This window comes from Sebastes umbrosus, chromosome 8 (assembly GCF_015220745.1).
Source record: "Sebastes umbrosus isolate fSebUmb1 chromosome 8, fSebUmb1.pri, whole genome shotgun sequence".
Classification (NCBI taxonomy): domain Eukaryota; kingdom Metazoa; phylum Chordata; class Actinopteri; order Perciformes; family Sebastidae; genus Sebastes; species Sebastes umbrosus.
The window spans coordinates 32,957,686-32,973,937 of NC_051276.1; the positions used below are offsets into that span (position 1 = coordinate 32,957,686).

Sequence of the window (16,252 nt, forward strand, 5' to 3'; positions counted from 1 at the left end):
CAATTTTAGTGCTCCATCTGTTTTTAAGTTATCAGATAAATTTGGGACATCTTTATCAAATCACTTTTTCTTTGTATTGTCCAAATTGTTATTCTTGTGCTATTGTTCTGGAATGTGTTATTTTTCCGTGAAACATTATGATACCTTGTTTTGAAAATTGATATACAAATACAGTACTATCATTGTTATTACAGCATGACATGTTTGAAACCTTTATCCCTACTGATCATTTAAATGCAAGAAAAGTTCTTAGAATAAAAGGCAAACTGGCAAAAAGCCAACAAAAGCGTCAATAACACAACTGCGGTAACAGGTTTGTAAACGTCTTTTCACCTGTCATTTAACGTTGAGATGGTCATGGTTGTTTAGGCAACAAACCCACTGAGGCCTTGTCTACATGTATACAGATATTCTTAAAAACTGATATTTTCCCCTCTGTTTAAAAAAAAGAATAATCTGTCAACATGACCTTCGCTTTGCAAAATATCGCCGTCCACACTCGACTGCAAAAACGGCTCCAAACACTATCCCTTTTGAGTGTTCCAAACCTCGCCTTCAATCACACCAAAAGTACATTCAATCACCATTCGGCCTCCACATGTTTAATGTGTTCCCTGCTCTCTGCCGGTAGTCCGCCATCTTTGTCATTGTTTCTGGCGCATGCTCATTACACAAAGCAACAATTGGGCATGCACAAAATGAGGAGAGGGCATCATCGTTTCCCAAACGCTCCGTTTTACATGTCCACACAGATTCAAAGTAACCAGAGTTTTTAAAAATCTGCACATTAGAAGGTGTTTTCAAAAATATGCAATTTTGTGACTCAAAACTCTGTTTGCGTGTGGACGAGAGGCTGAAATGTAGAGGAAGATATCCGTTTAAAAAAATATCTGTATACATATAGACAGGGCCTTAGTTACACTGAATTCACACCAGAGCAGCAGCAAAGTGCGACCTGCGGCGAGCTGCCGTGCATTGTCTATGTTGCGGTCGTTTGATTCTGCGACGAAGTGCGGCCAAACTGAAAGTTGGCGAGTTGGGGCCAGAGAGTACCCGCAGCCAATTAGTAAACTGATCCTGGGACTCGTGTGACATGTTGACCTATGTTACAAAGATTATATTCCCGTCTGAAAGATATGAATACGCCTCCCGGACGCAGAAAAATTTAATTATTACGGCGAGCCGCACTTCGCCGCTGCCTGGTGTGAATTTGGCATTAGGTTTAGGAAAAACATCATGGTTGGTCTTAAAGTAAATACGTACATAAACAATGTAACACAAGTGAGGAAAACACGTCACAAACATCAATGAAGTAACTTCAAAATAACTCCACCTCTCCTTCCACCCGCCAAAATCAGTCTTTCTCACTTTTTATACTACGTCACTAGCTCTGAGCATAGCATATTTACATGGATGTGTTTACACTGCAGTCAGTAAAGACTACACGGCGTGAAGCAAGAACAGCGTTGTTATTGAACGCAAAACGACTCACAAATTGCCGTGTCATTCATTACGCCATACACCATTTGGCGAGACCGGTCTGGCTGGCTGTTCATATCATAGTAACACGACTCCACATGTCACACTCTGAGGCGCTGAAGGTTGCTCTAGCGGGCCTCGGCTGCTCCCCAGCAGCAGTTTGTGGTCCAAGAACAAAGTTGGACCTCGGGGAGGAGGCTCAGTGTAAATCTGGGAAGAGGCACGTTATGTTGGGGGGGCTGAGTGGGCCGAAGCTGCAGCAGCAAGTTGTAAATATGGGACCAGAACACAATGGAGAGGTGCCAGCATGCTGCAGGTTATATTCCCCTTGCTGTGATGCTTTACTGGAGCCAATACATGACGAACAGCAGGTATAAAGTATTAATGACCTGCACTATGTAAAATACATCTCAAAATGTTTACATTTACATTGGGAGGCCTCTGCAATCTTTGAAATATTCTGGCTGTTTGGCCGGTTTCAAGATGTTTTCTGCAGGATGTGTTTCAGAGGTAATCTCTCGTGGCACATAAAACCCGTTTGCAAATACCCATTTGCATTCGAGCCATAAAAATATGTACTGACTGCAACATATTAAGCATGCCTGCTACAAATTACAAGCAAACATATAGTACAAGCAATATAAAAACTTACCCATGTGGCCTTTCCAAAACCCACAGACCCCCATGCAATTTTGGGAAATGTAAATACATATTTTTGCAGAATGGTCCGTTTTTGAATAGCTATGAAAAGGGCCAGCTATTCCAGCCAATAGGGAGAGTGACTGACTTCACTGCTGGTATCCTGGCAACATGGTTTTCCTGGATTGATCACTTGTCATATTCCCTAAGACAGTTATTCAAAGTAAGTGGAAAGGATTGATCTCCATGTGAGCCTCTGGAGGCTCGCACCGAGACTCAAGATCTTGGCACAGAGACCCAGATCCAACTTTTGGGAGAAAGATTCAGTCTATTTGTAGACCTAAAAGACTTACATTTTGACTAGTAATTTGCTTATAAAGACTTGTGACTCGACTTGGACTTGCAATCAAGCACTTGAGACTTGAGACACTTCATACTTGCTCTGACAGACTTGGGGCTAGGACTTGTCTCGATGGACTTTAACTTGATCAAATGACAGACTTGAGGCTTGACTTGGACTGTCTCGAATGTCTTGATGCCTTCTCTGAAACACTTGAAAATTGACTCGATTGACCTTAACTCTAAACTTGACCTGTACTTGTTTTGACTTGGACTTTTCTTGATGGACTTTAACTTGGAAATTGACTTGGACTAGTTTCAACAGCCTTGAGACTTGACTAAGAGTCTTGATTAATTGAAAATGTTCTTGGACGACTTGGACTCGTCTCGAATGTCTTGATACTTTCTCTGAAACCCTTGAGAACCCTTTAACTTCACACTAAATTCAGACTTGTCTCAAATTACTTGAGACTTGACTTGGGCTTGTCTCGGTGGACTTTAACTTGGGACTTGACTTGGATTTGTTTCAAATGACATGAAAGTTGACTAATTGTCTCAAATTACTTGAAACTTACCTTGGTTGATTTAAACTTGATACATGACTTGGACTTGTCTCAAATGACTTGATAACTTCTCTGAAACACTTGTGAGCAGTTGAGACTTGACTTGGGCTTATCTCAAAGGACTTTAACTTGGACTTGTTTCAAATTACCTGAGACTTGACAAATAATTCCTTGAAACTTTCCTTGGACTTGTCTTGATTGACTTCAACTTGAGACTTGATTTGGACCTGTCTCCAATGATTTGAGACTTGACAAATACTTGTCTCAAAGGATTTCAACTTGGGACTTTTACTTGGACTTGTTTCAAATGACCTGAGACTCGACAAAGACGTGTCTTGAATTACTTGAAACTTTCCTGGGCCTGGTTGTGATTGACTTCAACTCAAGATTTGACTTGGACCTGTCTTGATGGATTTAACTTGGGAATTGACTTGGACTTGTTTCAAATGACTTGAGATTTGGCAAAGACTTGTCAGGAATTACTTGAAACATTCCTTGGACTTGATTTGATTGACTTCAACTTGAGACTTGACTTGCACTTGTTTCCAATGACTCAAAACTTGAGAAAGACTTGTTTCGATTTACTTGAAACTTGCTTTGGACTTGTCTTGATTGACGTCAATTTGGAAATTGACTTAGATTCGTTTCAAATGACTTGAGACTTGACTAAGACTTGTCTCGAATTACTTAGAACTTTCCTTGGACTCGATTGACTTCAACTTGATACTGGACTTAGACTTGCCTCCAATGACTTGACTTGTGACTTAGCATTGTCTTGATTGACTTTGACTTAGATTTGCTTTGGACTTGAGACTTGCCATGGACTTGAAACTTGACTTGGACTTGGTTCAAATGACTTGACTTGTACTTGGCTCAAACAATCTTAAAATCAGTATGGTAGAGAAACACATAAACCGTGTTAGATGATTTTTTCCATATTGTCCACTTCCAGCAGGCTCTACTATATTGTGATTCAACGAACTTCTGAACACGTGACGCCATCTGATTTCTCAGATATCCGTCGACCGTGTCCTTCCAGCTTCCGGAGTAATCTTCCTCTCGAGTTAAACACATGCACTGGACGCCTCCGAACAGCCTGAACTGTGTGGGGAAATACACTGATGCATAAAATTATAAGGTATGATAGGACGAGAGGTCTGGCATTCTTTTTCAAGATGCCAACAGAGCTGAGTAGAGCAGGTTCAGAATAGACTGCTGCAATGCCCCAATTATGAAATACAAATTGAGGTTTTTCCCCTAAAACTCAGAGGAAAATTATATTGTCTGAGACTTGCTTTCAGACACATGCATACTTCTTCTCTTTGTAAATTAGATCCGACAGCGTTTCAGCGACTATTTATACCGAAATGCCATACGACAATTAACATTTTTTTGGTGGACCACTTTTATTCCATGGTGAACCGCTTACTTTTGCAAGAGAAACGGGACAGATGTGAGATATTTTAGCACTGAACATGAAAAAGACTGACGAAAGTGTAAGAAAAAAAAACAGTTTTGAAGCAATGCCGAGAATTTTGTTCATACGTTACTTGGATGTGTTTATTGGACCCACCTCCCTCACTGTCCCATATGAACTGTCACCGGGGCAACTAACTGCACGGTCGGTGCACATTTGGTCACAAAGAAAGCTCCGGCAGCTGGATGGCACCACACCCAGACACATGGACCAGTAAAAGTGTGAGAACCTGGATTTGGTGGAAACAATGACGGTGCTCTCCTGGTTCCCTATGCATTTAACCATGGCTGTTCGACACGTGCACTGTGTCCTTTCACTTTCCATAGTTACCGTGCTTAGCTCTATTGTTATCTCCAGGCGGTCATTTTCCAGGGTAATGTCAACAGTCTCATTATAGGGCTCGGAGGAGCTGGACTCTCTGCGCTGGATGATATATATCATAAAAGAGCAAATACCTTGCATGTGTATTCGTTCAGCTGTTTTTTTTCTGTAGTGGCTGAAGAATACAAGTCCAGTAAGTGTTTCTGAAGTTAATGTTTCCAGTGTAAATCACTAAAGGCCTCTTCAGCGTTGAGAGGCAGAGTGTAACGAGTTGAATTTACTGTTAAGCCTTCTGGGGGTGTCATGGGTCTGATTCAACGACAAATCACAGATGGGCCGCGTCCAGTTGGCAACCCCATTAACAAACCCTACATCTAACCACCCACCAACACACACCTTTGTTTTCTCATTATTTTTGGGTTTCATCTGGGAATTAAAATACAAGCGGCTTGTGAAAATTGGGTACTTCAGTGCTTTTGAGTTCACGTTTTGTCCCTTTTGTTGTTTGTCAAAAAAGACTGATATGAAAAAATGGGGGGAAATCAGGTTCAAGTAGAAAATAATACAAACATTTCCTTGACTATCAGATTAAAATGAATAATTAATGCAGAAATCAGACTGTAAAAACAACATTTGCATTGCAAACACTATCCATCGGTACCAATCATGTCATACTAGCTTGTTGAGAAGGAGGTTAAATAGCGCTCCACACTTATGCTATATTTTGGTGAGGAAAAACTGTCATGGCCATTTTCGAAAGGGTCCCTTGACCTCTGACCTCCAGATATGTGAATGTAAATGGGTTCTATGGGTACCCACGAGTCTCCCCTTTACAGACATGCCAACTGTATGATAATCGCATGCAGTTTGGGGCAAGTCATAATCAAGTCAGCACACTGACACACTGACAGCTGTTATGATTTGAGCATATTTTATATGCTAAATGCAGTACCTGTGAGGGTTTCTGGACAATATCTGTCATTGTTTTGTGTTGTTGATTGATTTCCAATAATAAATATATACATACATTTGCATAAAGCAGCATATTTGCCCACTCCCATGTTGATAAGAGTATTAAATACTTGACAAATCTTCTTTTAAGGTACATTTTGAACAGATAAAAAATGTGAGGGTTTGCTACTTGTTTATTTCAAATCATTGTAAACTGAAAACCTTTGGATTAAAGACTGTTGGTCGGACAAATGAAGAAACCTGAAGTTGTCCATCAGGCCTTCCATCAGATCTACACACACACACACACACACACACACATAAGCCAGAGCCATTACATAACGCGGTGACACAACTGGGTGTTATCCCATATTCCATTTGACTGGAGCTCAAGAGGCTAATAGCGCCTTGTCTGAGGGAGGTCAGGGGTCAACCTCTGTTTGTAAAAAGGGCCTAGAAAAATACAAGCGACTGGCCCAATACCTTCACTCCTATTCTCACTAATGCTCACTAAAGCTGCTGTCCAATTTTAGAAATGTTATTGCTTAATTCCAACTCATACTGTAGGAGTAAATTGTCTGCGGTGTGAAGCCAAAGCTCTCGATTTATGTGCTCACACTGTACGGTCCGATCGTCAAGCCACCATCTGTGTGCTCACACTGTGAAATAGAAAATAAAACGTCCTATGGGCTTCTGTGGACCGTTCTGGCTGTTGATAATTGCTTGCGGAAGTCTGTACGTTAAGGCCGTTACACACCGGGGGCGTGACAAATAAACAACACAAAAATATGAAATATTCACCTGTGAATATTATATATCTAGGGCTTTTATTGTGAAAGGTAAGAACACAAGAAGTGGATCTGGTCTGCGCTGGCTTTGTCAAGGTTGAAAGGAGTAATAAAGTTTGTCATCTTGGTTTGGACTACGGAGCCTCTGTGTTGTTTCATAAATATAGGCGCAACTCAACCTGTTTGGCACAATGTGATTGGTTGATACCTTTATTCTGCAAAAGCTCAGAAAAATCAATATTGTGCAGAAAAAAATTATGCTGCTTCTTCACCGCATAATATTCACGTTCTAGTATTCATTAATTTGCACGGAAAAAAACAACGCCGGTGTATAAAAGACTTTACACCAGCGTGCTTCACAATTATGCTAAGAAGGCAACGTCTGCCAGCGTTTCTCTCGTTCATATCGGTCGTGATAGGAGGAGGAAACATCAAAGAGTATGCCGTCGCCACAGCTCGCCCAACCTGACCTCCATATTTTCCGTCCACATGACGTGTTTTGTCACCATGGCAGTTTCAGACGCTCTGTTTGCCACTTCGCACGGATGTAGTGAGAAACAAAATCACTAAATCAACTTATGACTTCAACTGTGCGAGAGCCATAAGCGGACCATTTGCGGGGGTTCCGTGCGGCAGGTTTTCGCCCGTCCGAGCACATCTAATGTTTTTTTAACTACAAGGACGGGTGGAGAAAATGGAGAACTTTGAGGCGCTTCAAAAATGTCAGCTTGCTGTAAAGAGAAACCCTCACAGAGTATTAAAAAAATCCAAACATTTCCTTGTCACGATTCCACGTCAGCTCATGTCCGTGCGACCATCCTTGCGCAAAGTATTTCAGAGGCTTGAGACGGCCGAGCAAAATCCAAACGTCCGAAAGCCGTGAGCAGTTGATCGGGCCATGATCGGACCTCGCTACCCTCTGTACACGGCATAGCAAACGAAGCCCAACGAAGCGTATCGTATGAGAAACATGCTCAAATCATTCAGTGTATGCTCATCAGTCCGGTATGATAACACTTTAACGAAAAAGATTTATGGTCACTGATGAGAGTTTGTGTAATATTACAGTCCTATTTTAAATGTGTGACATCCATCATTTCACAAGTTAAATCTTAAGTACACGGCCAGCAGCCCATCACACTTGGCAGGAGGTCTCTGGTGATCCTACTGCTGGTGGAACAACGAGTTAATCTATCAAACACAGTCCAAACAGTATCAGCCTTGAGAACAAACAGCCTGACTGGATTTAACCCCGAGGATCCAGCCAATGAAGTATGTGTGCGCCATGTGTGAAGATCAACACACGTGACGCGGAATGTTCCGGCTTACCAGCAAATATTTATCAAGCTGGCAGACTCTACTACGATGCGATATCCCCCCCCCCTCGGACACAATGCTTTCAGGCCGAGCCGCCAAATCACCTTCGGAGCTGGAACAGTTTCTCTTTTGTATTAAAAGTTAATAAAATAGGACAGCAGTGCAAATATTTTCACAGCGGAAAATGAAGCCAGACACACAGGTGCATTGCAGAGGCTGAGCGCGGAGGCAATATGGTTTTGGCTTCGGAGGAGGCATGCGCTGTGTTTCCACCGAGTAGATCCTTCAACTTCAATCTTTCAGGCTGTCGCCAAACGCACGCAGGGCAGAGCGAGGAAACTTTATATGATCCAGCATTTCAAAAAAAGCTGTTTGAATTTGAACGATTCTATGAATAATAAATTATTTATATCGTATTGCTGACTTCAGAAGTATTTGTTTTGTAGTGTAACAGACTGCACCAATTTAAAGAGGAAAAGAATCAATTAGGACTACCATACATGTCAGATGTTGTTCAGCCTCTTAAAAGTCGACCAAACACAGCGACCAGAGAGGGAGAGAGAGAGAGATAGAGAGAGAGGAAGGAGGGGAACAGCCAGAGTGCATAAACAGATGGTCACTTTGCTGGGGGAACATTAAATAGACATCAGAGATGCTGTAGGCACATCTGGAGTGGCAGGAAGCTGGGTGCACGGAGCTGCAGATCTGTGGGATAATTAGATGAGGGTCAGGACTTTAGTGTGTGTATATTCATGTGTGTGTGTGTGTGTGTGTGTGTGTGTGTGCCTGCGCTGAAAGCTCAGAGTAAAAAGTAATGGAGAGACAATGAAGATTTAACCTGTAAACATGCGATAGTGTATATTTTAAACAGTTTCTTTACCCCACATGTGCAGTATCTGTGTCAGATTTTGGTTAAATGTATTTAAAGGCTTCACTCAGTTTGCCCTGAAGATACAGGAACTAAAACAGACCAGATTCACATGTGTGTCTGAAAGCTATTGTCTCTGAGAAGCCAACCCGATTTCATGGGAAGATGTATAAATAGCAACAGCATTTTAAGGACAATTGGTGTGACATGAGGATGCATTTTAGGCTCTTTGCACCTAATTCAATGCCATTTTGTTGCCATGGAATAGTAAAAACATTGCGACTTTCACCCAAGAGACCGCTGTTCGTGTCCCGTGTGAAACCAAAAGTAACATATAAGTATTCCTACATACACATATGTAGGAATACTGATATGAAACAACCCGATATAATAGACCCGCCTGTCCAGAGGATACAGTAGTGTGTCAGTGTCACGTTTTGCCTCGCCGAGGCGTGAATATTACACGCCTGTATAAAGGCACGGTAGCATTGTAGTCCGAACAGACTACATGGCGTAAAATGACACGCCAAAAGCAACAATAGCGTTGTTATTGCACACAAAATGACTTGTAAATAACAGTGTCATTCGTGCGCCATTTGGTGAGACCGGGCTGCAAAGCGGTTCCATAGTCTAACTAGAAGGGCACTCAGAGAGCGCAAACCTTCGCCAAGGCTGTTACCATAAGTGAAAATAATGCGTGTATCCGCCCTGTGATTCAAATGTAATGTGTCCTTCCTTGGTCCATGCTACATCTTTTCACCAAGTTTCATGAAAATCAGACCAGTAGTAATCCTGCTGACAAACAGATAAACAAACTGAACCAAAAACACAACCTCCTTGACGGAGGTAATAAAGCTACAGTCATTCATACCTTTGTAATTTTTCAAATTTGTGTCAATTATCACCACTTAAAGGTGCTAAATGTGAGATTGGGAGCATTTCTATTGCCTCCGCACGGCTCTCAACATGGTGAGCACTTCATTTTCTGCATTCTGGTGAATTTTTATGCACCAATTTCTGCATTTTCTGCAAGTTAAGGTAGAAATGTCTTTATCTCTTGAGGTGAGAGGTCAAGGAGACCCCTTTGAAAATTGCCATGCCAATCAAACTCTAGCTCTAAAACTGAGCCCGCTACAACCTCTTAAAGACAGTAATGTCGGCCGGGATCGCAGAGGGTTTGAGAATTATCTTTCAGGGGTGTTGAGATGAAATGTAGGTATGCTTGAGCACTCTAAAAATAATTGAAAATCGTCAATGAGAGCAGTGCAGAGCGGCAAGCCATGAGCTAGCTAGTGGGGCACACTCCCATGCACAACTATAAACTAAAAGCACTCACAGCCGGCCCGGCGAAGTCAACAAAACACAGAGGAGCTCTGATTACAACACACTCAGACTGAGGGCGACTTCATTCTCTGCTCAGGTAGACATTACTCTACTATATCTTTACATAGACAATAGCTGTTTTCTACTATATTAATACTCTGAATATCATACAGAAACTTTAATATTACAAACGTTTTTCACAGAAAGTGTATTAATATTATCACCAATTTTGCTTCTCTTGTTATGTGGTTTTGTGATATTAACTTAACGCCTACTTAGACGTAAACTTTCTACAGATGCAACAAGGAAAATGCTGTGCTTGATTTACTTTAACCAGGTTTCCCAGGAGGTCAGAGGCTTACAACATATGCCTTTACAAATGATGTTTATATGTCCCACCCACCCAGTGTGCCTGCTAAAATAAATCAAGTCCAGCGTTCAACTGATTTTGGCTCCTTGCTGCTCCCATAGAGTCGATGCAAAGATCCTGGAGGTGACGGAGAACGTATAAGGAAACTGAAAATATGTATTTTAAAAATATAAGAGCAGACGAGACGACCAAACACAGAGGTCCATTAATGACAAAAGTAATTTGCAATGGACGTAAAATTGCTGCAAACTGCATTTTCATATGATTAATAAGTACACGTATTTTAAGTTGGAGCAGAAGGTTGAGGTAGGAAATAACGGAGGGAAGAAAGGAGGGAGAAAGTTGAAAAGATCTTCTGCACATAACTTTGTGCTGTTAAAAAATGTAGAACTTAAAAAAGGGATGAATTGAAGGAAAAGGCTTGATATGTTTAGTCTTTAACATCCAGTTTGTCTCATTATTTTTGCAAAGGACTTTCAAACCAGTTACGGTAAGTACTGCTGTTTAAATTTTACATTATCGATATTTTCCTCCATTCATTTTTCTTCTTCCTGTCTTTTAAATTCACATACTTCGCTCCAGGGAGATACTCTGCTACTGCTTTTTTTTTTGCTTTTTTCCTCGAGACGTTGCAGACTGTGTACGTGAACCTATCCACCCTTCCTTGCTGGAGGTGGGAGGTGGAGGCCGGAGCTGGCGCTGGTGTCGCCGCTCTGTGTTCTTTGTGGCTGTGGAGGAGGAGGAGGGACAGGATTCAGAGTCCTGCGGTGGGAGGTTTAGTGCACTGAGTGGGCAGCAGCTCCAGCATCTGCTCCCTCTTAGCGGCAACCACACTGGGTGTTATTGTTCCCGACAGAGATGAAAAAAAAAAGCAGGAGGGGGGTGACAGAGGAGGGGAGAGAGAGGGGGAGAGGTAGCAAAGCATGGAACGCGAGGTTAGAAAAGTAGAGAATAAAAAGACAGAGAGATGTGTAAATGTGATGTTTAGTGTGTGAAAGAAGAGACAGAGAGAGGGAGGTGAGATGGAGGGAGGGCAGGGAGACCCGTGTAGGGGGGGGAAGCCTCATAAAAGCATCATTAGGGAGTAGTAGGCTGCACCTCCAGGCATGCTCGCCCAATGACTCACACCTACAGCTTGTTAGGGCTTCCACTCGGCAGAGACGAGGCCGGGTTCAAGGCCACGAGCCGAGGTTGTGTGTCAGAGCTCATGGTGAGAAATGGATAAATAAAACAACAAAGCTTCGCATGTCTGACACGTTGGTTTCAATGAAAAGGAAAACCACTTCCAAAAATAAAACACAGACTGGCATTCTTGTTGTCCCTTCAACTGCTGGAGCAAAAACACTTTTTCTATATCGCACTTAACACGGATGTTGCGCTTAGAAAACTGAGGATCCCTGTGATATCCTTTAAAGTGCCAGTGAAACGGATGATAAAGAAGCTTTGGCGTCTCTAATGTGACGTAGTGAAACAGAATATTTGAGCAGTATACAATTACAAGAAGGATTTAAATCAAGTCCTTTGCATTTAACACAAAGCTACAGCAGCACACACCTCCCTTGTCGCTAAAAGTTGCAGATTGATTGATAGATGGATGTACCTTAAAGGGAGATTTGTCAAGTATTTAATCCTCTTATCAACATGGGAGTGGACAAATATGCTGCTTTATGCAAATGTATGTATATATTTATTATTGGAAATCAATTAACAACACAAAACAATGACAGATATTGTCCAGAAACCCTCACAGGTACTGCATTTAGCATAAAACAATATGCTCAAATCATAACATGACAAACTGCAGCCCAACAGGCAACAACAGCTGTCAGTGTGTCAGTGTGCTGACTTGACTATGACTTGCCCCAAACTGCATGTGATTATCATAAAGTGGGCATGTCTGTAAAGAGGAGACTCGTGGCTACCAATAGAACCCATTTACATTCACATATCTGGAGGTCAGAGGTCAAGGGACCCCTTTGAAAATGGCCATGATGGTTTTTCCTCGCCAAAATTTAGCGTTAGTTTGAAGCGTTATTTAACCTCCTTTATCATCAAGCTAGTATGACATAGTTGGTACCGATGGATTTCTTAGGTTTTCTAGCTTCATATAATACCAGTACTACCACTACTTCAGTATAGCTTTAAAACTGAGCCCACTACACCGCCCTAATAAAAACACAAAGAAGAATTTTTGCATATATTGTTAAATGTGTGGACAATATGACCGGGGAGGGGATCTAAAAGGGTTCAAAATGCATTTTATCTCGACTTTAATTATTGGCTTATAAAACTAGAGAACACTGTTATATTCTCAAAATGTTTGCAATCATTAGTGAAATATGGATGTTTTTCTTGTGACAATGCAAATGTTGAATGACAGGACTTTGTATGTGTGTCATTATTTAAGAACGTGAATAATGGCAGTATGCAGTAAATCTTTAGGAAAAAATCTTCAGTCTTACTTTTCTAGTTTTTGCCATTGTTCCAACAACAGTGAGCCATTCAGACAGTCTCTACATAAACCGCCAGTTTAACCATCATACCTAAACCACTGGTTTTCAAATTGGGGACCGGGGACCCCCAGGGGTCCTTGAGGAGGTTCCAGGGGGTCCCCAGCAAAAAGGGGAATAATTTATTTCCACTATAATTCCATCCATAAGTAACCCAGTGACATCAAATATGACTATTTTGGTCATGGGTTTCATACACTTCATGTAATAAAACATCAAAAAGCATAAATCTTATCAAATGTGGGTCCGTGGTCTAAGTTGTGTCGGTTTAGGGGTCCTTGATGAGGAAGAGTTTGGGACACACTGACTTAAACAACGTATCTGGAAGTGAAAACAAAGCTGAACGTTAGAAATGATTGTGCAAACTCTCCACTGAAATACCAATGGTATGGTTTTCAGAGCTTCAAGTGAGCTACTGTACCTCGTGGTTCAGCTGTGACCTTACTGTAGTGGCTCCGGCGAGCACTTTTACAATGCCATGAAAAATGATAACGGTCATTTCAGGTACGCTCTGTATCATTTTCACTTCCAAATACTCGGATATTATGGTCACGCTGGGGATTTGTTTACAACCTCTGTGATCGTAATGTTCGCCCCAATGGCCTCTGCTGTAAAGAGTAACTCGTGATTTGGCTCTGATTCAAGCTGAGGAGTAGAAGTTCACGTCCTTAACAGCAGGAATGACGGTCAAAACTAAGAAGGTCCAGATCAGGGACGAAGGCCTGGTTTACCTTTAGACTCTGTCCGTGATCTGCCCAGTGTCAGTGAGGTTACACAGGGTGCATGTCATTTGGCTGAACTCTGAAAATAACCATGTAACACACACTCTCATTACTCCCCTTGTCTAGTCGTGTTTGTCCTCATGGGATTTTTCGCACGTATCTGAAATGTTGGTAATATGTTACTATGCACGAGCATGTGGAATGTGGGAATGGTTTTGGCTCCGGTAATTTGCTGACAGCTCTCTGTGTACACATCTCTCCTGATAGACAACGAATTACAAAGAAAGACCAGATTTTAGCTTTCACCTGTAAGGTCAGCAGTTCACTTGTGGCTTGGCCTAAAATGTGTGATTGGCACAGATGCAGGTAGATGTTCGACATACAGTACATGATGTATCGTTGCTAAATGTGCCAGGTTTAAAGCACCTGAATCACTTGGGTTTTAAACTTAAAGCAGCTATGTGTAGAATTTATGAGATTACAGCATTTTTTAAAAAGTATTCCAATGTCTTTTTAGTATGATAGGGCCATTGTAGTTAAAAAAGAAAAATTAAAGTGGCAAATTTTAAAAAAAACAACTCACAAATTTGCGAGATTATAAAGTCATAAATTTACAAATTTGTAATTTTTTTTCTCATATATTTGTCACTTTAATCTCAGAGAATATCAAAGTTTCTTACTCGTAAATTTATGACTTTAATCTCAGAAATTCAGAGTTTTTTTCTCCCCCTCCCCCAGCTCCTTAATTATATATTTTTTTACCTGCAATGGCCTTAATATGCCGTTGTCCTAAAAAAACACTCATACTATTGGAATAATTTAAGAAAATGCTGTAATCATGTAACAAATCTACACGTCGTTGCTTTAAATTTTAAAACCCAAATTTGCAGGTGCTTTAAACCTGGCACATTTAGCCACGATACTTTATGTACTGAACCTCAAATTACATCCATCAGTGCCATTCGCACAATCGATTAGTCAATTAAAGTGGCAAATTTACAAGGAATTGCAAGATTATTAAGTCATAAATTTATGCAAATTTACAAATATGTGAGTTTTTCTCTTGTGAATTTGCCACTTTAATTTCAAGATTCTTTCCCGTAAATTTACGGCTTTCATATCGGAAATTCTAAGTTTTTTCTCGGAATATTACTTATTATATATATAATTTAATTCTTTTTTAATTTTCTTAAATATAATGGCCCTAATATGCATTGTATTTTAGACACTACAACATTCATGAATTTTCTATTTCTACTATTTCTAGTGGCTTTAAACTGCTCTAACCAATATATTTTTCATTATCAATTGACTTGTAATTAGGTATAAATTGCTTCATCAGAAGTGATTCACACTGGCAACAGCTGTCACTCTATCTCTGCATGGAAACACCTGACTAGTGCTGCAAAAAACAATTATTTTCATAATCGATTAACCCACCAATGACTTCCTCAATCAACCCTTTGGCCTATAAAATATCAGAGAATAGTGAAACATTTCCTTGAAACCCAGGTGACATTTTAAAAGGGCTTCTTTTGTTCGACTAACAATCAAAAAATTCAAAGATATTGACTTTAAAGTGATCTAAAACATTTCACCAAATCAGCAAGAAGAGCGTGGAGAAAAACACAATTCAGTTCAAAGATGTGAAATCACAAGCCTGGCACATAGTGTGTTCGTAGAGGACCCCGACATCAGAAGTCGATGAACTAAATACGTTTTCAGGGCTTCTAAAAGTAAATCAATTAGCTGATCTATTTATCTATCAATCTATCTAATCCCCATTGCCATTAAATCTACTACATTTATCTGTGATGACAAATTTACAGCACATTAAAAGACGATCACAATCTCATTGTGTAAGCCCGCTTTAATCCTTCATGTCTGTCTTGTTCGGACAGGTTCAGCACTTTGGCAGTTCCACTCAGCTTTACTTTAGATGTGTATATTTATTCCACGTCTATGCTGAGGCCACGAGGGCTGCTGCTGTACATGCTGACTATACCGGCCCTTTGCACAGCTCCTTCCAAGCCTATATTGGTCTCTCACGTCAACCTGAGTCTTTAATCCCGCATAATAAGATTTCCTTACCCTTCAAATCTTGTCAAATCCCACTCGAGTCAAGGCCTCCCCAACCAAGGTGGACATGTTACAATGGAAGGAGACTTACCATAAATCCGAGCGTCCTGGCATGAGCCTCTTCTTTCCGCTGAAATATGGTTCAAAATCGTGGGTCTTGAGTCTGTGGGCGTAGTCTATATAGCCAGATACTTCCTGTCCAAGAGTATTATGATCCCTTATGAAAATGACCGACTGTAAAAAAAGAGAGAAAAAGAAGGAAACCCTCTGTGTAAATAATCATGGCCATCAAGCCTCTCCTGAAGTAAAAGCCAGGAAGGCCAATGTCACTTGTTAAAAGTGGACAGATAGAGGGGATCCGTTACAAATCCTCCCACTTTGAAATACAAAGGCTCATGTTATACGGTTCAAATCAGAAACGACTCCAACTAATGTCGTCCTGCGCGATGGCCCGAGCTCGCCGAGGTGGGCCGTCTACAGAATATCCTGCTCAGATAGGTGCGTGG

General features: G+C 41.0%; 1 protein-coding gene across 2 annotated transcripts in view; it reads right to left on the minus strand.

Moving 5' to 3' along the window:
• cfap299 (cilia and flagella associated protein 299) overlaps window positions 1-16,252 on the minus strand; it is a 90,755-nt gene that overhangs the window by 6,563 nt on the left and 67,940 nt on the right. The window contains exons 4-5 of one of the 2 annotated variants that reach the window (XM_037776599.1): window positions 15,838-15,980; window positions 10,843-11,163 (exon numbers count right to left, since the gene is read on the minus strand). In XM_037776599.1, coding sequence (XP_037632527.1) covers window positions 10,947-11,163; window positions 15,838-15,980 — 360 coding nt within the window. In that variant the 3' untranslated portion in view covers window positions 10,843-10,946. Of the gene's footprint in view, window positions 1-10,842; window positions 11,164-15,837; window positions 15,981-16,252 lie in introns of those variants that run through there. The other variant, XM_037776598.1, reaches the window with a different exon arrangement.